The sequence below is a fragment of the Vipera berus genome (assembly GCF_964194415.1).
Source record: "Vipera berus genome assembly, chromosome: 1".
In the NCBI taxonomy this organism is placed as follows: domain Eukaryota; kingdom Metazoa; phylum Chordata; class Lepidosauria; order Squamata; family Viperidae; genus Vipera; species Vipera berus.
In genome coordinates, this window is record NC_138202.1 from 14,441,747 (window position 1) to 14,464,571 (window position 22,825).

Sequence of the window (22,825 nt, forward strand, 5' to 3'; positions counted from 1 at the left end):
CCAGTAAGGCTGACTGGAATTCTGGGAGTTGAAGTCCACCTATCTTAAAATTGCCAAGATTGAGAAACACTTCTTCAGATAATAGCATTTCACTCTGTATCACCCACCCACCAAATCTAAAACCAAAGACCAACTATGTGCAAGTTAAAAGAAACTTCCTTTCCAGAAAAAAGCAGCAATGTAATAAAATTATATTGCAAAAGTACTTTTTTTAAAAATATATATCACTTCTCTCCCTCCCAACCCACCTTGCAAAGTTATCCTGGTTTATAAGGAAGGATTGTCTTGTCAGATCCTATGCTTCCCCCACATCCCCATTGACCCTTCCAAAATTTCCCCTTTTAATCATGTTAACAAGAGCCATCATTTTTCAGAAATTGTATTTTGTTTTCCAGAGGGAGAGAGACAGGGTGGGGAGTGGGAGGGGTAGAGATGTATTACTCTTCCAGCAGATTGGAATAATCGAGTAGCCCAAGTTTTAAAAATCCCCCAATAGCACCGCATAAGTAAATATATTATATATACTATTTTTTTCCTATTTATAACATAAGGCCTTTCAAAAAGCAATAATAATAACAATACTAATAATTAAAAGTGTCAGATTTTTTTTTTCATCCTCTGGGATCTCTGTAGTGCATTACGATAGCAGTTGACAGCAAGACAAGAAATGGGGCAGGAATGAAAACATGAAAAAGACCATTTCTGCATTTCTGGACAAGGCCAGCCTATACCTAATTGATAAAAGTTTCTCTCTCTCTCTCTCTTTCTTATCTTTCTCTTTTTCCTTTTCTTTTCTTTGCCTTCATAATATCTTCAAGAATGGGGCAGAATAACTCAGCCAAGTTCTGAACTGATGCCAAGGGACTTTCAAAATCAGCCCCAAAAGCTGCATTAAATAATTAACCCATAGGCTACGGATTCCTTACACCTGTGGAATCAAAATAGGGCATGAAAACCAGGATGACTTTTATGTTTCCCAATCTATAATCCGGCAGGCAGCAGACATGTGCCTACCTGCGTTATCTTTAACTCCTTTAGTTGCCTAAGATACCCTTCCAAACAACAAAGATGGTGAATTTGCACATGTTTTACGAAGGAATCAATCGACAAACCCACCCACTACTTTGATTTGCTTCTCTCAAGAAAAGTAGCTTGCGTGCTCTCTCTCTCTCTCCAGAAAGACATGAAGGACGTGCCTAATGATAATTTTAAAGCTGGTGCAACTTGAGAGAGCTTCTACTTCACTTGCCCGCTGCTCCTGGTGTTCTGTTACCAATTTAAATTTATATCAGGATCTCAACCCTGCTACAATCAGCCCCTTGTGGAGAAGTTGCGGAGGTACTCTGCAGCAGTTTTATGCAGTCCCCTGGTCCCTTCAAAGACTGCAAAGGAGAAACAGCCTCTGCAAAACCTTTACTGCGCATTCAGGAGAAAGGAAGTTTGCAATTAAAAGGGAGAAAAAGGGCCAGCATTTGGAAAAGTAAATCCAACTATCTCATTTCTCTGAATATCCCATCAACGTTTCCCCTGAATCTGAAAGGAACACACTAGACAAGAGATCTGTTTTGCAAATAGCTGTACATGTATACTAGTCCACGCAGTGTACATCTGTCTTGGGGTACTGAGCCTTGATGCCATAATTGTGCAATTGTGCATTGCTATGTCTGTGTCTCTGGGAGGCGTCATAATAATGCAGAAGAGGATTTATTAAAATGATTCTAGCCCAGAAGCAGATCACCCAGTTCAGTTGGTGATGGCTACAGACAGATCTGTGAAAGGGCCTGTCCCAAACTGTGGAGAGTTATTGCCAATTGGCGTAAATGAATTGAGTTAGATGGATCAAGGGTCACACTTTATGAAAAGCAACTTCCTAAGATCCTATGCATTGTCTAACAGTCATGGTAAGCCACTCAAGTTCAATGCTTGGTATATATTTAGATTTTTTTTAAAAAACAAACAAACCTACAAATCTATGGAAGATTCCCAGCGTGACAAGAGACAAAAGATAAAAAATCCAAACTGAAAGAGAAAAGTCGCAAAGGAGACTTCAGAGGATTTTTCTGTTACAGATTACTACATCCGGAAATGAGGGGTATTAACAGATCACAAGGCTTTTAGAGCATTTCCGAAGTCAAAGGGGGGAAAAATGGAGAACTTAAAAACGAGGCAATACCATAGCCTCTTCTCTGACAACGAAGAAAGGTATGAAAATCAGTAGAAAGAGCAATGTCCAATGCTGCATCGTATCTAAGGGCTGTAACGCTTAGGAAGCAACCCCAACACTTCATGGATCAGATTACTTCCTCTTCCTCCCTTCTGTTTTTCTCTAGAATATCCGACTCACAGGCAAATTAACAGAATATTAACAAGTTTGGAAGGGACCTTGGGGGTCTTCTAGTCCAACCCCCTTACATTGCAGACAAGCACCATTCTAATTCCACGAAAGAAGCTGACTGTCTTCCATTACTTGGAAAATAGTAACTTAATATTTACTCTTTGCTGCAAGAAGGGACTTCTCCTAGAGTCTTGCCCTGAGAGATGGCAAATGGAAGTACAGAAATTTGAACTGTTGGGAGGATGTTAATAGTGCTTTCATTTCTTTGAGTTTTCTCTTCTATTGGTTCATGATCCATAAACAATAGACTCAAATGAAAGGCTATTTTCAGTTTGGACAGGGGGATGCTGTATCCAATCAATCAGGATGGGCAGCATTTTTGAAGCTGGAGACACAATTTAATTTATATGTATTTTGGGACTCTGAAAGGACAAAGGCAGAATGTTTCCCTCCTCCCCAGCCAATTTTGCACAATTTGAGAATTTACTAACAATAAAACAAGCAAGCTTGGCCTAACTAAGAGTTAAATTCATACTGTCAGCTGATTCACTGAAACTATGAGTTGGTTGGTTAACTGTTTTTTCATCTATAAACCAGTTGGTGGCAGCAAAGAGTTATACTTTTGGTATGTCTTGGGTGCCATCTAGTGATCGTCTGGATTTACGCAGCCATCGGGGCAGTGCTGATGAAAAGCTGGAACTAGAGGAATAGCTATGGGAACTGGTGGAGGAACTGTAAATTATCCCAAGAACTTTCCAAGAGGAAGGGAGAGGTGAGATGGCAAAAAGGCAGGGCAACAGCAACCACTAGCAAAGAAATTTTCTGCCAGGACTTTCTCTGACTTAATGCATTCAGTTGGAAGTGTAAATTAAAAAAAAGACTTAGATCGTGTATTTCTCCATCACAGCCAAAAGGATTGAAGAGCAGATCGGGGATTAGATATAAGAGAGTGGTCCTCTATGAAAACAGCATAAGTAATTGTCCCAAAGGTGCTTTTCCAAAAGGCAACTGGACTTTCTTGGGTTTTTCCCCCTGAAAACCTTTTGCTTCTCATCCAAGAAGCTTCTTCAGTTCTGATTGAATGGTGGGGAATTCTTCTATTCTATACATCTTTTTATACATTAATTGGAGCCACAAGATTACCAACATTGAATGTGCTCCACCCTTGTGCATCAATGCACCTAAATTGCCCACACACTGTTTGGAAGCAACATCAGAGGAGAAATGCCTCTTCCAGAAAGAAACATCTAAAGCTGTGAATTAGACAATGAGATACTGCTGTGGTTTGAGCACAAGATCTCTAGAAATCAGGCAAAGCAGGAGGCTGGGTGGATTTGCTCATTAGGGGAGGGCAAGGAAGCAAAATCACTGACAGTGTCCAGAAGTTGAGTCATAGCAACTGGATTTCTTTCTTTTTTTTGGTTTGCTGCGTATCAAAGTAGCATCTTCAGTCTTGGATAAGCAGCGAAACTTTCAAACCAAAAAAAAAACAACAACCCAAAACAAAAACCCCACCCCGAAAAGAAGTCCACTTGCCATGACTCAACTTACAGACAACTCTGCCTGGATGACTGAGAATGTTCATTGATATGTCACCAGTTGTGGTTACCATATAACAGGGCTCTCCAAACTTGGCAAATTCAAGGCTCGTGGACTTTTAACTTCCAGAAGTTGTCAGCCAGCCATGCTGGTTTGAGGAATTCTAGGGGTTGAAATCCACAAGTCTTAAAGTTGCCAACTTTGGAAACCCCTGCTATATAGTATGAAACATCACAATGGGGTGGGGTCTTTGTAAAAATATAAGGAAGCTGGCCAGCAGTGCAGGACCCCTTAGCCTGTTGAAATTCAGACTCTCCATCAAGGGCAGGGAAATTCTGTCCTTCCAGATGTTGCTGGTTAATTCCTAAGCTCCAAGGGACATGGTAGTAATCAGTGATGAAACTGTTTGAGGTTCAACTCATCCGGAAGACCAATTTCTCAGACTTGCTCAAAGGTTGGCTGTTTTCCATACCAAAGCCACAATCAGAAAGACTTTGCAAAAGGATGCTGTCTTGGCTTGCCTACAGCCAAAGGTGGCCCCATCACTTTGCCTAGCTCTGAATGCTTGTTCCCAGTCTGCCTATTTGCTTCAAAAAGCCACTCAAGCAAAGTCCAGGTATATTGGATTGCAATGCTTATACTGGTTGTAAGAGGACACTTATAATTTAATACGTATGAAGAGCACCGAGTTGGGAATGTCTGCTTCAAGTCATTTAAAAAAAAAATCAATGCATTTTCCCATCCTTTCCCGTGCAGAAAGAGCCTCTACTGTACAGAAAACCCTTTGTTGTTTGACAAAAGGGGGCCGTTTCTTGCCTTCTCTTTTGTCCAGCTTTGGTAACTCAACTTAAATAAAACTGGCATGACAAAAATATCAAATTCACATGAAGGATAGACCATTACAGTCCTCCAGCAGAATGTTAAATACTGTTTTCAAAGTTTTCAAAACTCCCCCCCAAGTTTTAAAACAAAATCCATACTGTAATGCAGGGGTGTTCAAACTTGGCAACTTTAAGACTTTTGGACTTCAACTCCCAGAATTCCTCAGCCAGCTGGCTGAGGAATTCTGGGAGTTGAAGTCCACAAGTCTTAAAGTTGCCAAGTTTGAAGATCCCTGCTGTAATGTTTTTGACACAAAGGTGGTCCCACGAAGCAATGCCAATCTTTCCACATGCAGTGGCTCAGATAGTTGCAAGATTTTTGTTGTACAGAGTACATTAAGATGGGGACATTTCCTGTAACATGGAAGTAAGCGAGCTGGCACCTTTTCTTTATTTTGGACTACAGATTCCGCAGTTCTTTACAATGAGCTGCTAGCAAGGGTTGACGGGCACTCAAAAATTCTGTGGAGCATCCAGTTACCTACAGCACTTCTGCTGTTAAATCTTTGTTAAAGGTGGTAAGAAAGGGAGGGCTGGCTATGGATGTATACAGGTCCTCTACTTAGGACCCCAGAAGGACTTACAAAGCAGTTTTGAAATTCCAATGGCCCCAGTCACATGACCGCATGGTAGGCACGTTGCAACCTGCCTATATTTACAGCCGTCTGCAGTGCCCTGTGGGGTCATGTGACTGCAATTTATGACGGTGACTGTCATGACTTACTAGCATAATTGGCAGACTCAATTACAGTTGTAATTCGAGGACCACCTGAATCTGTTGTTTTTTTAAAAAAAAACCACACACAATTGAAATATGAAATAAGCCAATTCATTCATTACTAAGATTTTCGCCTGGAATTCTCTTGAACCATCTGCACTAGTCATGGACAGAAGGATAGGAAGAGTATCGTTTGCTTGGGTTTTTCTAGCCAATGAAATCCCTATATAATTGAAATTCTCTGATCAAACTATGTATAATTATGCAGATTCTAACGTTTTGAAAACTTAAACCAGGATTCATTCTTATAGAAAACACTTAAGTGATAAACAGATGATAAGCAACAAGCTAATAAAAATATAAGTGCGAGACCCTTTGTTATGATCTATTTTAAAACTGCAGATCTGAAAAAACAAAAAAAGTAATAATAAAAAGCCTGGAAATATAATGCTATTTGGATGGAAAATCTTAAAATCAGAGGCAGAAGAATAAGCTAAGTCTCCCATAGAAAATGACTGGAAAGTAAAACAAATGAGAATAATAAAAACCAGAATGCCAGTTATGAAAATTAAAGAAAGAGCAAATTTATGAATAGTTTTAAATGATGGAACTAATGAATTAACTAAATTAGTATTTTTCCCCTTGCGTACCCCTAACATCAAGCAGAAACTCAGAAAGGAAAAAACACAGTAACTGAAGAATAACTAAATAGAATCATCAGAATGTGTGTAAGAATTTGCAAGCAAATTCAGTGTCATGGAGCAGAGTAGCAAATCCTAAACTTGAGCAAGGCAATAAAAAAATCAAGTTAAGTTTAAGTTTCTGAAGTAAACTGAAACTCTCTCTGCAACAGAGAGAAGACGGGTAGGTGGGTGGAATGGGAAGGCTGGTAAGATATCTATTTTTTGTATCATTTGTTTCCTTTTTATAAAATTGTTCACCCCAGTCTCACACCATCTATTAGTTCAAACAAATCTAAGCGAAATTATAGGGAATCAATAAAATTCACCCTACTTCCTTCTGTCTTAAAAAGTTTGGGGAGCTTTTTAAGTCAAGGGAAAGTCCTCATACAATGTGAGATTTTCATTGCCACGATATACAGTTTTGAACAATGGATATCAATGTGGTGAGCGTGCAGACTTCCTTGCTCATTGCACGCACACACACACAAATACAGACACAGATACACACGCACACACACAAAAGAAGAAATCTGAATGACCTCTATGGTTGGAACATAAATCAGCTTCTCAAATTTTCGAGACACTAGCCAGAAACATAAATTTTCACTAAAGATGCAATTGATCCTACTTTTATTGTAAAAACAAAGTGTCCTGTCTTTAAAGCAATCTACCATTCTCACTTTTTTTCTCCATACATCTCTCTTCTAGGGAATCCACTCAAAAGGGATCGAATTACATAATTAGGGTTACGGTTGGGCTGACTGGGCCTTCTTTTTACTTTTTCAATCAGTAGGAATCTTGAACTGTTCTTCTGTGAAAGAAGCTGAACCGATTCAGTTATAAATTTGAAGTCGTCTATCTTTAACCTACCCCTACCCATATGTCTGGAATATCCATGTCATATATGTAAGCTACTAACATTATTACACGTGCTTGAGCTACCTCTACATCCATTGTACTTCACCAGTCTTCCAATCCATTCTAAAGATCACCAATCAGTTCCCAAGAGAGAAAAGTGAAGGACTGAATTCAATTCCTTTCCAATAACTTTCAATAAGCCAAGATGGAGCTTAACAACTACAACCTCCATATGCAATCGGTGGAAACTTAAGGGAAGTTACAAAGCGAAAGAAAATATACTAGAAATCCCCAGCCAATTTTCTTCTCCCCAGAGTTTGAAGCTACCCAAACCGAGACATCCATCTCTCATGGACATTAAACTGCTAAGATAACTGTGTTACTAACCACAGATTTAGCCACTATACACTGAAGGGCATTGCATATTTGAAACTTCATTTTTGCTTGCATTTACAACTGGAAGACATGTGACGAAACCTATAATGGGAGGTTTCCTAGTTCAGATTATCCCCTCATCGCCTTGCTAAGAAAGAAAGGAAATGATGGCTTATTATAAGGAAGAAACCACATTTGCTTCCTACCTCAAATTGGAAAATACTTGGCTGATGCTGGGTCAAAATTCTATTCTTGATTTCTTGAAGAATATCTATTCTGCAGGAGGCCTAAAACAGGGAGGCGATGCGCATCGCCTCCCTGCTGCGTTCAGCATTGCCGTGCTCTGAAAGCTGTCCCAAAATTTGTGGACGACTTATAATTTTGATATGAACAGGAAAAAAATAAATTAAAACACACAGGAAGGAAAAGTGTTAAACCCCAAAGGGAATATTCAGATTATACTTCATTTAATTACATCTGAATTGAGTCTAATTTAGTTTTTATTCTGGCACCACTCACTTTTTAAGGAATTCAGCCTCTAGCATTATCTATTGTTCAAAGACCAGGCGGAGCTTTTAAGATGAGAAATGGTTTTGTGCCCTGGCTTAAAACTGTTGTTTCTAAGCGAAACAAAAATGAGTAATTAATAATAATAATAATAATAATAATGATTGAGATGTTTGTAGGTCTTCCAGACTCGGATGTGATACAGGGTCACAAAATAGGTCTTGCCTGTGGGAATCCTCCAGACAGCTGGTTTGCTACGTTATAATGAGAATTCTAAACAAGGTAAGTTTCATATAACAAGGCAGTCTTGAATTCCTGTTTTGAAGGATCTGCCTTTCTAAGACTCCTGCGAGAATAGGAATACAGGGAGTCCTCGACTTAACAACCACAACTGAGCCCAACATTTCTGTTGTTGAGCGAGACATTTGTTTAAATGAGTTTTGCGCCATTTTAACACCTTTCTTGCCACAGATGTTAAGTGAATCACTGCCGTTGTTAAGCCAGTAAGGCGGTTGTTAAATAAATCTGGCTTCCCCATTGACTTTGTTTGTCAGAAGGTCGCAAAAGGGGATCACGTGACCCCAGGAAACTGCAGCCATCACACACTACTTGCCAAGCGTCCAGATTATGTTCACGTGACTATGGGGATGCTGCAACAGTCATTAAGTATGAAAAACAGTCATAAGTCACTTTTTCCAGTGCCGCTGTTACTTGGAAAGGCCACTAAGCTAACTGTTGTAAGTCGAGGACTACCTGTACTGTACTATGACCATCTGACTATAACGATATCCAAAATATATGCCTTGAAAACAAACAGGTTGTTTCGAGTTGGGTTGAAACTTAACGGTATGTCCAGCATCACACAGGTTATCTATGGCTGGAGGATCCAGTGACCTACGTGACCCCTTAACAAGGATTTGCAACTGACAGGCAAAAGACCACAAACCAGACACACAGTTTGAGAAAGCCTCTGCTTCTGATACATTTCTTCCACTCTAATGGGTTTTGGCAGGTCCTTGGGGAAAACGAACCAAGCTACTCGAATCTGTTTTCGCCAGGGTGAAAATAAAATAAATATCCCCCCTATTTTTTACACATCACTTTCAGCGATCTTGAGCTGATCCTAAGACTCCCAGATCCTAAGGGCCTGAAGGAGGAGCTCTGGAAGAGAGAGGGAGACGGTGTTGTAGGACTGATCTCATTGCGATGCTCAGGGTCCAAGGGCTGTTTCAACCATCCTACTGTAGATTGGCTTCTTCCAACCTGGGGCCGTCCAGATTTGCTGGGACCGCAATTCCCAGAATTCTCACCCAATGAAGGTTCTAAGCATTTAGGGAGCTGCCTTTACAACACACCTGAAGGAGCGTGAAGGGAGGGGCATTTTGTGTAGGAATCTGAATTTGTAATTAAAATTAACTGGAAAATCCCACTTCAGTTCCCCTATCCCTCCCATGCTCTGGTTTTGTTTGGTTTTTTTTTTTGTAAAAAAATGGCATTATATCCCCCACCCCTATGCCTCCCCAACCCTTTTTTTTCTTTCTTTTCCCCTATTTTCCCCCATACACGCATCAAGTAGCATGCAGCAACACCTGTGCATTGATCTCATTAGAGTTAATACGTTTTGTTTTGTTTTTAGAAGGCAAGGCACATTATGTGGTATAAAACGTATTTTCTTTGTCTCGTGCAAATTAGGAAAAAAAATGTAATTTTTTTTTCTTTTCTTTTCTCTTACTTTTGTCCCTCATCATAGATGTGGACTAAAGGGAAAAAGAAGGGGAAGAGAGGGGTTGGGGCTGGAGGAAAAGAGCCTTTATGTATAATTGCCATGCACATTCTCAGCCAGCTGATTGGTTGAGCTAGGTCACATGAATTCCTGTTTAAAAGCACCATGCATTCTATATTGTAAGGGTTAAATCTTTCGTTTTTACTTAAAATATTGCCTCTTCATCAATTGCAGATTTTTTTTCTTTTAGTTTCTCTTTAAAAAAAAAATCCGATCCAACTTCCCGTACGAAGCCCCTCACTGTCTCCGTGATACAGTCCTAGCCCGGAGACCTCTGAGGAGGAAGGCTTCCTGGGATGGAGAGCCTGCAATGGGCATTAATTTCTTCTGCCCAATTCCTGCTTATGGGTTGAAACATGGCATCATCGTTTATTATAAAGGTGCAGAGATGTAAACAAATGCCACTGGAAAATCCCCTTCCTCGTGATGCCAGGTTCAAGGAGGGTGTGTGTGTGTATCTCGGAAAGTCTTTCGCTATCCTTAGTCCAAGGGAGCAGGTGAGAAGGAAATTTTGCATATGTGAACGCAAGCCCCAGATGGGTACCAGGTCAGCGCTGGAGCCAAATTGCATGAAGGTTACGACGCACAAAGGAGACGGGAGAGCACAGAGGTTGGAGCTTTTCGACCACAATGCTGTACTGAAGATGGAAGTTTCTGGAACAGAAGATTCACCTGAGAGAGGACTATAGAGCCGTAGGAGTCATTGGTTTCTGCCAAAATCCAGGGCAAATGCTGCAGTAAAAGAGCAAGGGGGTGTTATAGTTTCTTCTCGTTTTTTTAAAATCAATTACATGTGTTCCTTTGGACATCATTGGAAAAATCTGGAACATCTTGAGCCTGTTGGGACACGTAAGGAAAAAACAAAACAAAACAACGTCTCCCATCCCAGAAAAATAAAAGTCACCCAATCCTAGATGTCCTTTATACACGGCAACAGGTTCGCTCTGAAAGTTAGGAAAGAAATTTATATTTGTATATTGGAGTATTTGTTCACGTACATGGAATAGGATATGCATTCCTCTTGGAAGTTCGGAGAAATGTATCAAGGTGCAAAGAACTGAAGATTAGTGTTGGTTGTCCAAATTTTTGTCATCTTTCCATCCTGGAGAAGATTGAAATGTTTTCTTCTTATCTCACAGAACACAGTGAATACTCTCTCAAAGAATCCTGGGACATGTAGTATGAGGGGAGAAGAATTCCATTAAAAATCCCTCAGAGGACTACAATTCCTGCAAATTCCCTGGAAAAAAGGGCCATCATTTAACTAATTTAAGTCTGCTGGATAGCCACTCCATTAGTGGTATATACTAAGTTCCCACCACTTTCTAAGGAGTAAAAGTTGGCCATTGACTTAGGCCAGCGGTGGGGAACTATGGCCTCTTTATGACTTGTGGACTTCAACTCCCAGAATTCCTGAACTAGAATTCCAGGAGTTGAAGTCCACATAAAAGAACCATAGTTTTCCACCCCTGTGACTTATGGCTAGGTTAGCTCTACGAATCCATTTGTCTGTGGTTGAAGCATTTCATGTGAAGATACTGATGTTTTCCGATGAACTCTCCCTTGCAACTCATCGATCTCATTCTGCTTTGCAATTCAAATCCACTCCAGGATGTCATCTGGGATAGATTCCTCTGCCTCAATGAGATTCCTCTGAAATCTTGACAGTTTGGCACAAGGAGGAGGAAACGTTACAAATGCTTTTAGAGTCATGGCGGATGGCACCAGCCTTTGGAGGAAGATTGTCCAGAAGCCAACATGGACTGACCAGTTCATCAGCTGTCCAGCTGGCCCTCACAGAGGACTTAAGAGCCAAACTCTGGCACCCCAATCTTGGCTGAGTTCAAGGAAGTCTGATACGTGGCCTGTAAAGCTTTGGTGTCTGCTAGGAAGGAGGGGTGGGGATGGGTGGGTTTTGTTTCGAAGTGAATTGAGTGGAGTGCCATTGCTCAGCCTGCCCCTGCCCCGGGGCCGGGGAAGAGTCTCCATTACGAATGCCGCTTTCCAAAACTCAGCAAAAGACTGGAGCATTAAAATGTAGGCACTTGAACCAGTCCTAGATGGCTTCTAGGCTCCACCTTGGGGCTTGCATGTCTGGTGGGGTAGGGGCAAGAAGAGATAAGAGTTCTCTATGAAGGGGCAATGTTGGAAGGGGGCATCCCCCTCCTCTGCTCCTACCGAATCTGGGTTTTTTTTCCTTCCTTCCTTATGTTCTGAAAGGTTTTTGTGTAAGGCCCCACTTTGCACCATCCCGTCACAGTGGATTGGACAGTCACGCTGATCCTCTGCACACAAATTACAGATACACTCTAGATTTACCTTCCTTGTCCCTCCACCCTCCCGTTGCTTTTCTCCTCTCCCTCCTCTTCAAAAGTGCATTTCCTACAAAAAAAAAATGTGCAATCCATATTAGCAGTCATCAAAATCATCTCGAAGCTGGTCTACAAGGGCATGCATAGCTCTTTGTACACAAAGTTGGAAGATCAGGAGCGGGGAGGGGGAGAGAAAGCGAAGCCCTGCTGATCCACTGACACCCTCCCCCCCCACACACACTCAATGTCTTCCTGTCCCCCAAATCAGAGATTCAACAAGTCACACAGGTCCCTGCTGGTGTTCATCGGACTGGCTGCCCGCCTTTTGAAGAAAGGATGTTAAAGCTGGGCGGAAGCCACCTTGAAGAGAACCTGCAGGCTGTGGGTGCGTGTCCCCACTCCACCTCCAAGATCAATTCCTTCCCCGTAAGAGAACAGGCTGACAAAAGTTCATACAGGCTGAGGAGAAAGAGCCCACCTCTCAGCCTTGGTCCAACTTTAAGGCAAGGGTTAGACAGACCTATGGTCATGGCAGAGTTGCAGCAAGGGGAGTTGGGGTGCTGTTGAAACACAGTGTAATAGCAAATTCTTTCCTGACACCCCCCCACCCTTGAAGAAATGCTCCCCCCTTCCCCCCAGAGTTCATTCCAGCCCAACCGAACGACACATGCGTGGTTTCAACATTCACAGCCAAGTCCCCATGTCTCCCCGCCCCCAGACAAAAATCAAAACCCACCACCATTCCAAACCATCTGGTTCAGGATTGCACTAAGTCGACAACAAAGTTTAAATTTAAGTGGCTTGCATCTGTTCCCTTCTCCCACAATAACAGAGTCTTGTCAAACCAACCCGCCTTCTTCCCTTTCCCCACCCCACACCATTGGCACTCAAACCCATTCAAAAAAAAAAGGGGGGGATGTCTTTTGACACTAAAGCGCAAAGCATTCTGGGAGAGGAGTGCAGAAAACAAGCCACGCGTCCCCTCATTCTCCACCAGAGAAGTCCTGCTCACACCACCTCAGTTAAGTGCTGGAGACCAGCAAGATCCCGTATGAAAGCAACACAAGAGATTTTCCGGGGTGCGGGGAGAGGAGGACAAATTCGATAGACTGAAAAAAGGTGCCCGGCATTTTAACTTTTTCCTCCCTCTCTCTCTCTCTCTCTCTCTTTCTGGGGGGGAATTAGCTCACGTTGCATCTTGACCTTGGCCCGTCTTCAGCTGCTTGACCAGTCTAGATGGCTTGTAGTGCAGTCTCTTGGTCACGCTGACCCCATTCCCAAAGGAGGAGAAGCAGGGGGGGGGGGGGTTGTTGAGCGTAGAAAAAAAAAAAAGAGAGGGGAGGGTTCTGCAGCAGGCCCGGACTAATTTTTTTTTCTTTTCCTACTCACAAGAGATGGAGAAGATAATCAGAAACTTTTGCATATACATCCCTTTTGAGTATGAGACAGACAGGAATTCCAGCTGGCCAGGGACTGGCAGGAAGGATGGGGGGAAACCAGGCCCTCTGAAAGGCGTGTAGTGCTTCTGGCCCAAAGGCCTCCCTCTGGGAGAGTTGCCTGCTTGAATTTTGCTCATTTCAGGAAAGTCGCAGTCGGGATGGCTGGAAAGCAGGGTCTTTTTTCTGGTTTTTTTTTTAATCTTTTAAAAAGAAGTTTCAGCTTTTCCCCCTTCCCTTCCTTCCGTGATGTCTCTTCGTGATGTTGATGTTAATTCGTGCTCTTTCTTTTTTTCCTTTCTTTCTCTCTCTCTCTCTCTCTCCATGCTGCCCCCAAGGTTTGGGCCAAGGGTGGGAGGGCTGCACTGTTCTCCTCAAAGGAAGCCCAAAGCCCGGGGGAGGAAAGGAAGATGATGATGACGATGACGATGATGATGATGATGCAGATGGAAGCTGCAACTTAGCCTAGATACCAGGACTGGGGGAAAAAAAGATTGAAAACAAATTACTAAGGTGGAAAGGGACCTAGATCTCCAGGTTTCCTCACCCACTCACTTACCTAAGTATCTATTCACAAGTGTCATCTAAGTGGAATGTGCATTTTGACACGAACTTCAACATCTAGTGAAAAGGGCTTCACCCATATCATAGCAGCCACCTTCAGTAAGAAATGAGCACCCGTTTTCCTGAACGATTCTCCCTGCTTTGATTTTTTATAATAAACTCCTTCCCCTCCATCTGGCTGCCATACCGACTTTTATCAAGGGGGCTATTTGTACCCCAGGGTTGAAATGAGGGGTCCTTGGTGCTCTCCGAGCCTGGTTGTTTGCTCACAGACATTTCACTAACCAAACTAGGTACCTTCATCTACAGCTTAACAGTATGCTAATCACTGCTAATCACTGATGATGTTACCTAGTTTGGGTAATGAAACGTCTGCAAGACAAGAACTGAATTCAGAGGGCACCAAGGACCTCTCATAATTTTTTCTTTCTTTCTTTCTTTCTTTCTTTCTTTCTTTCTTTCTTTCTTTCTTTCTTTCTTTCTTTCTTTCTTTCTTTTTCTTTCTCTCCCTCCCTCCCTCCCTCCCTCCCTCCCTTCCTTCCTTCCTTTGGCTGAGAAAGAGTGACTGACCCAAAGTTATCCAGTTGGCTTTCATGCCTAAGGCAGAATTAGAAATCAGTGTTTCCCATAAAGCAGAAGCACATCCACAAGTTGGCTTTGATCTCCTCCCCCACCTCACTTTTTGGAGCAAGCAGGAAATTAGATTGCCCCCACGGCACACCCTTCCCATGCACCCAGAACAGGTCTGTACTGAGCTGCTGCCACACTTCAATTCCCAGAATTCCCCAGCCAACCACGGGTCTGGAATTCTGGGAGTTTAGGTCCATACATCTTAAAGTTGCTAAGGTTGGTAAACACTGATACAGACGATGGCTTGTGGACGTATTTCCAGAAATGGTTAGTGGACCATTTTGCAACCAAGGCCAGGAGGTTGTGCAGATTTGCCCCTAAAAATGCAGCAACACCTGGAGAAAAATGCATCCCCAGTGAATTTTAGGATGTTCCTTATGCCTAGGATTTTGCTGGGTGTACTTTGTGGAGGATAGAGGTTGGGACAATACGATTGCTGTCCTAGAGAGATCTTGTGGGTTATGATGAAGTTCAAAATTAAGATTAAAATAAACAAAACTATTTCCAACTGCTTTTTTTGTTACTGCTTTTAAAAATTAATCTGCCGAGTCTAGTTATAAATCAAAGTGAAGGAAATTTGGCCACTGACTGGATGAAAGGGGAAAGACAAACAATCTAGTCCAGGATGAGAGCCAGATATCAACCTTTGGAGTGTCCACAAAAACAACATAAATATAACTTCACTCCACTGCCCCCACCCCCTCCACCTCCTTCCGGGAATTTAGAGAGAGACTGCTCTGAGAATACAGGATCTATATACTCATTAGAAGTAGCAAGTAGGATCTGGACAAAGTTCAAACATGTTCCTATTGATGATTCCAGCCAGCCATGTTTTTTTCATAACGGATCTCCAGGTTTTCTCATTTTTCCCAACAGTCAGCCAACAGAATTTGGATGCAAACTAGCCCCTCATGGTTAGGATCTAAGATATTCATTCATTCATTCCAGGAATCTGTCAGGTGCAAAGCCAACTGGGTCTTCTGGCCAACTTCCCATCTAGCTGTAGTTGAGTCCTAGCATCTAAACTGGATAGTGAAAACAATAGTAGGTCAGGACCCCAGGTCAAGATTTTGTCAATGGAAGTCTTTTCTTACAATTCTGGCGTCAGATAATTCATAACTCTCACAAGACAGGATTTATTTCATTAAAAAAGAAAAAAGAAAAGAAAAGCCAGACTTCTCAGGAACTAGCAGTAGATGAGTGAATCGGAGCCTACGTACAAATCAGGATTTCGTGAAACGATAACGAGTATAGTGACATTTCAATGCTGAATTTTTAAACACTGGAGGGCAGGGCCCTGGACAAAGTTGCCATCTATTCTGGGGATTTTTAATCTGGCTGCCAGTTCCAAAAACTCCTCTACTTACTATCTCCTGAGCAGCACTCTTCTCTATTGGTATTGTAAGCAGCAAAAAGGTTCAATCTCACTTTCCCATCAAATACCTCTGCTTGGTAAACAACAAAGCAGATGAATGCTTGCAACTTCCCCGTGGCCTTCCAAGTCAGTGCTGCCAATGCTCTAATTTATTTTTTATTTATTTATTTTTTAATTTTAATTCCATTTATATCCCGCCCTTCTCCGAAGACTCAGGGCGGCTTACAAGCTTAGCAGTAGCCTTCATTCTATGTATATGTCTGCTTATTAGGGCTTTCACACACCCCCCCCAAGCGGCATTATTACAAAGTCAGCTTAATTGCCCCCAACAATCTGGGTCCTAATTTGCTCTAATTTGGTTTTGCTGAGAGGGGCTTTATAATTTGGGGAATTACTTTGGAAGCAGTGAAACTAGAGAGAGGAGTGGTCAACAGATCGTGACTGCACAAAGAGGGAAACTGCCTACAAAAACCACACTTAAGGGTGTACCCACGAACCAGAGCAGCTTTAGGGTGGGCGAAGAGATCCAGCAATAGAGGAGGGATGCTTGGAGAATGTGTGAGGAAGAGAAAGAAGAAACGAAGAAGGTTTGATGGCTCTGAGCCCTCTCCGAAATCAGTGATCATCTACAAGCTGTCCAGCCAAAGGGCAACATTTTTTTATTGAATAATAGAATAACAGAGATGGAAGGGACCTTGAAGATCGAATCTTGGTGGAGCAGTGGGCTAATGCCTCCTTAAGTAACACCAGCTGCCTGCAATTAGTGCAGGTTCGAGTCCCACCAGGCTCAAGGTTGACTCAGCCTTCCATCCTTCCGAGGTAGGTAAAATGAGGACCCAGATTGTTGGGGGCAATTAAGCTGACTTTGTAATAATGCCGCTTGGGGTGTGTGTGAAAGCCCTAATAAGCAGGCATATACAAAGGATGAAGGCTACTGCTAAGCTTGTAAGCCGCCCTGAGTCTTCGGAGAAGGGCGGGATATAAATGGAATTAAAATAAATAAATAAATAAAATCTAGTTTAATCCCCTCCTCAGGCAGGAAACCCTATATCATTTCAGACAAATGGCTGTCAGGAAATTTCTCCTTAGTTCTAGGTTGGTTCTCCCCTTGATTAGTTTTCATCCATTGCTTCTTGTTCTGGCTTCAGGTGCTTTGAAGAATTGGTGGACCTCTTCTTCTTTGTGGCAGCCTGAGATATTGCAACACTGATACCATGTCACCCCTAGTCCTTCTTTTCATTAAACTAGACATGCCAAATTCCTGCAACTCTTCTTCACATTCAGTAGACGCTGAATATCAAAATCTGAGGCCCTGAAACTAAACCAGGCATCTAAAAGCCATGGACGTAGCCTTGAAAACACTTCCCAAAATTGCCAATATCGTAACTTTTAATGCGACCAGAAGGAACAGGCTTAGCAAATTTGAGCTGCCAAAATCCAGACCATCACAAGGTTTCAGGAAAGAGGTATTAGGTATCTCAATGTTGCTGTTACTGGTTCTCCAAATTTCTGCAGCCCAAATATGTAACCCACATGGAAATGAAATCATTAAAATACATGTAATCAGGAATCTGGGAGTACCTTTTCCAGCTGTTGCAGCATATGAAATCTTAGGTCTTTTAATAAAAGACCTAAAAGATTTTTCATTGGAAAAAGTGCTCCCAAGAATCCTGTTTTTGGGGGTTTTTTTGGTGGTGGTAGGGAGTATGATAGACTACCATGGCTGTTCTATACAGTAGGAAACATATTAGAAGACATCATAACATTGATATCTTGTTACCATTAAATTAAATTATAAAATATTGTAATGTTTGACTTTGCCCTTCTGAATTCTCTGTTCTTGTTCCACTTCCATTTTGTAATGCAGTCCATGATCTAAATTAAATCTGCTGATTTGGGTGGGGGTGCCTTCATGTCAGTCTTGAGTCTTGGTGACTGCCTGGATTGGTCCCTGCAGTTTTCTTGGCAAGATTGCAGAAGTGTTTTGCTATTGCCTTTTACTTCCTAGGGTTGATGGAGAAGGAATGCCCCAAGATCTCCCAGCTGGCTTTATATCTAAGAGGAGACTAGAATTCATGTTCTTCTGGTTTCTAACCTGGTTCCAAAACCACTACTACACCAAACTGCCTCTCACATATCACTGAGGTTGTCAAATATGCCCCTACAAATATATTCCGTCCAGTGATGCTGGTTTTTCATGGCTGTAGAAAGGAGTTGTGTATGAAGGACCAGTAAGTTTTACACTGCCCCAATCTATATAGGAAATTCAAATTATTCTCCCAAATCAGATTGATTTATTTCCAATTAGTGCTGTTTTTTTTCTGAGTGCACCAGGCTTAGACAATGGAGCCTGTGAGCGTGTGAAAAAGAGCTTGATATGTTTTTGTAAAATGTTTACATCTCAGCTATATTTTACACAGCTCATAAAAACATTAAAAAAACACCCCAACTTGGTTCAGCACTTGTTTCAACAGATTTCAGTTCAGTAAATAACCAAAATTGTTTGAAACTTGAGTGGTGCCCATAGGAAAACTGATTTTTCTAACTGGGCTAAGGGAAACCACAATTATACATTAGCAGATTCTGGGAGCTGTTGAATTCATCTGAAATTACAAATAACAATTCATAATAATGAATTTGAGTCAAGCAACATTTCCCAGATCCTGCTCTCCAAACAAGCAGGCAAGACTTCAGGAAAAAACAAACATGCATGATCCAATCTGGGTCGGGGACCAGGCCAGAGGTTTAGTCTTCCGAGCTTTCAGACTGTGCAATAAACAAGGACATACATTCAGTTTTGCAGCTACTAAGATTGTTGAACGAGCAGGCACAAAAACAGCCAGGAAAGTGATGGAAGCCTGGGAAACAGGCCCTTCCTCAGTCAACAGGAGTGCTGATTTACCCCCAGTTTAACAAGTACTTAGGAAGTGGGGGTTTGGCAGCACAAGGAAACAAGAGCCCAGGACTTAATAGCCTGGCGATCAACACCCCAATCTACATCTAAAAAGCTACACACAACAGGCACCATATAAATACCATACACACAATAGCCCAAAGCACAAGGAGAAGTTCCCTGAGGATGGGCTCCAGCACAAGTCTGAAAACTCGGAAGACAAAACCTCAGATCTGGGTGATCAACCCAGATTGGATCCCGCAACATTATCCTGGGACTTGTTATTCACCTTCATTTGTGGGGAAAAACAGGCATTCTTGGCCTGGTGGAGTAGCAGGAGGACTTAAGTGCTCCGGAAGAGACTTTCGCTAATGTAACAAGGCCAAGGATACCAAACACACATCTAGCAAGTTCACACTCTGGACATCTGAGGCTCCAAGAGAGACAAGGTAGTACTGTGGATAGTTTCCTGTAAGATCTTGGCAGCTTGCATGCTAGTTTTGTATTTTCTCAAGGTAGTTTGGCCAGGGACAGGATCTCAAGGAAATGTAACTAGTTCAGCCTCAAAAAGTCTTTAATTAGAAATTGGAAACCAGATAGGAATTTAATGTTGGCTACTCTTCATGTCTGGCTACCAGCAACTATGGTTGAAAGGTTTATTTATTTATTTAAATAAATAAATATTTGCTGGGGGCTTTTTCATACTTATTTCCAGCAGGGGCCAGTACAAGCCTCTCCTTGTGCTTCTCTCATTTTTGATTAAATTTAGTTTCTGGGTTAAGTCACTACAATACTGCTTGCAGATGCCATGAAGAAATATAAAAAAAAATTAAAAAGTGCTGAACGGTTGTTCAGGGCACAGACTACATGTTCCTAACAACCCATGACTTTCTTTTAAAAAAAATTATAATCCCAAGTAAGATTTCTGTTAGAAGACATCCTTCAAACACCCACAAAACATTTCTAGCCCATCCCTAGCAGTAGCAAAACTAGAATTCTGTAAAATAACCCCAATCATTTCATTGTTTCCTAAGAATCTCATTTTAAATTTGATATAATGAAGACTCTAGCCCTGATGATCTATGTAGGCAAACTCTGAAATGCATGGAATATATCTGTTTTTATATATGCATTGTTTTTATGTGCCACTCAAAATCACTTCTTGTGAGATGGGCGGCTACATAAATTTGATTAATACTTAAATATCTGCTAGAATCTCAAGCATCCCAAGTGATAAAACATTTTTTCTCCCCAGTAGTTATATTTTACTGAACTTTTGGATTATCAGAACCAGAATCAGTTCTGCACTGCAATAAATGAGGAAAAGGACATATCCATAGTACTTTTGGATAAAACACAGGATTAAAATAGATTAATTTTCATAATGTTTCAGTCTCTTCCCCCCAATAATTAGCTGCATTTAGAAGAATGAAGTGAATTGACTCCAGATTGGCTAAGTGAGCATCAGGACTGATTAAAAGAATTGAATCCAAATCTCATTCCAAGTTTCCTCATCTCTAGATCTGCCAACAAATATAACTGATATTGGGAACAGAAGATTAACTTTCCTTGTGGCAAAAATGTGGGCTATTTGGGCAGATAATTAATTTTTTAGTTGTTTTTAACCCCACCTTTATTATTTTTTATAAATAAGGTGAGCATATATAATACTACTTCTTCCTCATATTTCCCACACAACAACCACGTGAGGTATATTGGGCTGAGAGAGAGTGGCTGGCCCAAGGTCATCCAGCCAGCTTTCATGCCTAAGGCGGGGCTAGAACTCACAGACTCCTGGTGATTGGTCCAACATCACTTAGCCTGCCAGCTTTCATGCCTAAGGCGGGGCAAGAACTCAAAGTCTCCTTGTGATTGGCCCAAGATCACCCGGCCAGCTTTCATGCCTATTTTCATGCCTAAGGCGGGACTAAAACTTAAGTCTCCTGTTGATTAGTCCAAGATCACCCAGCCCGTTTTCATGCCTAAGGCAGGGCTAGAACTCACAGTCTCCTGGTGATTGGCCCAAGATCACCCAGCCAGCTTTCATGCCTAAGGAGGGACTAGTACTAACAATCTGGTTTTTAGTAGCTTTTTAATTTGTAGTTTTTTTATTTTTAACCTAGATTATACACATTCCTATATTTATTAGGTAGCTGTATCGGTAAATCTGGATGATGCCCATCACAATGGTGGGGAGGGGGACTACGCTATAATTCTTACAACGCTCAGGCAGCATTTGCAGCATCAGCAGTATCTGGTGAGATTCTCTCTCTCGCTGATCTTTCTGAACTGCACAACTGCAGCCAGAATGCGGCGGCCTTCACTGCATGGAACTTGCTCTCTCTGCAACCAGAAGGGGTTTTATTTATTTTTTTCTTCCTTGGGCAACCACGTAACAGATTAAAGCATGCACAAAAATGATGCACAAAGGGAGACAGCGAGCACCTGGGTGTCTCTTGCCTAGTGAAAGCAGAGTAGAAAATCTCCTGGCATTATTATTATGATTACCATTATCAAAAGACTTTGTGTGCAAAAGTACATGTGCATCACTAATTGCAGCTCTCTTCATTGAGAAGTCCCGTTTTGTTTACCCAACAATTTGTTTTGGAGCTCATAAACAATGGGCAAGAGGTGACATGGATTTAATCTCTCAATACTTAATTCCAGCACAAGGCTTCATGCCTTCCTGCAAGGAGCTTCTTACATTATTGTTGTTGTTACTGTTCTCCTGTTATTCCTCAATGCAGTTGCTGCTGGCTTACATTTGCAATCAACTAAGTATTTAAGAAGAAGCAAGAACAAGGAGAAGAAAAGTGATACAATAGTCCAGTGGTTCTCAACCTTTGGGAGCCGTGATGTCATCACAGGGGGTCCTTGGAGGCAGGCTAGTGCTTTAAATCTTGAGTTAAGTCTTGGTGGTCCATGGCCAGGGTTCATGGCCACAAAAGGTATTTTAAAGGGGGTCCATGGTGAAGAAAAGGTTGAGAACCACTGCAGTAGTCGATTTATCTCAAACTAGCCTCTGGCAAAAGATATGACGACTGACTAAAACACACCAAGACCAGCTAAAACATATGAAGAACGGTAGCAGGAACTGGGTATGTCTAGTATAATGACGAGAAGGATGAGGGGTGACATGATAGCAGTGCTCCCAATATCTCAGGGGCTGCCACAAAGGAGAGGGAGCCAAGCTATTCTCCAAAGCGCCTGAAGGAAGGACAAGAAAGAGTGGATGGAAACTAACGAAAGAGAGAAGCAACCTAGAACTAAGGAGAAATTTCCTGACAGATAGAACAATTAATCAGTGGAACAACCTGCCTCCAGAAGCTGTGAATGCTCCAACACTGGAAGTCTTTAAGAAGAAATTGGACAACCATTTGTCTGAAATGATATAGGGTTTCTTGCCTGAGAATGGGCTTGGACAAGAAGACCTCCAGGTCATTTCCAATTCTGTTATTCTGTTAAAAGTTGATGGTGTTAAAATAAAGGAAGAGATGGACCCAGGCCCAATACCCCTTCAAACCTGGAACCAATATTGCCTTTGTGAGTCAAAACTAATACAATCCTGGGTTGTATAAACAGAGGCACAGAATCAAGATCATGTGAAGTATTAGTACCGCTTTATAAAACCCTAGTAAGACCACACCTGGAATACAGCAGCCAATTTTGGTCACCACATCACAAAAAAGATGTTGAGAGTTTGGAATAAATTCAGAGAAGAGCAACTAAGATGCTCTTAGGCCTGGAGACTAAAACATATGAAGAACGGCTGCAGGTCTTGGTTTTGGCTAGTGTAAAGAAAAGAAGAAATAGGGCTGACATGATAGCAGTATTCCAGTATTTGAGGGGCTGCCACCAAGAAGAGGGGGTCAAACTATTCTCCAAAGCACCAAGAGGGCAAGACAAGAAACAATGGTTGGAAACTGACGAAAAAGA

General features: G+C 41.8%; 1 protein-coding gene across 3 annotated transcripts in view; it reads right to left on the bottom strand.

Moving 5' to 3' along the window:
- Positions 1–12,650: 12,650 nt before the first annotated feature.
- The window catches only part of NFIC (nuclear factor I C), a 172,579-nt gene continuing 162,404 nt past the window's right edge, over positions 12,651–22,825 (bottom strand). For all 3 annotated transcript variants that reach the window (XM_081312541.1, XM_081312542.1, XM_081312540.1), the window contains one exon: positions 12,651–13,905. In XM_081312541.1, the coding sequence (XP_081168667.1) occupies positions 13,888–13,905 (18 nt within the window). In that variant the 3' untranslated portion in view covers positions 12,651–13,887. The remainder of the gene's footprint in view (positions 13,906–22,825) is intronic.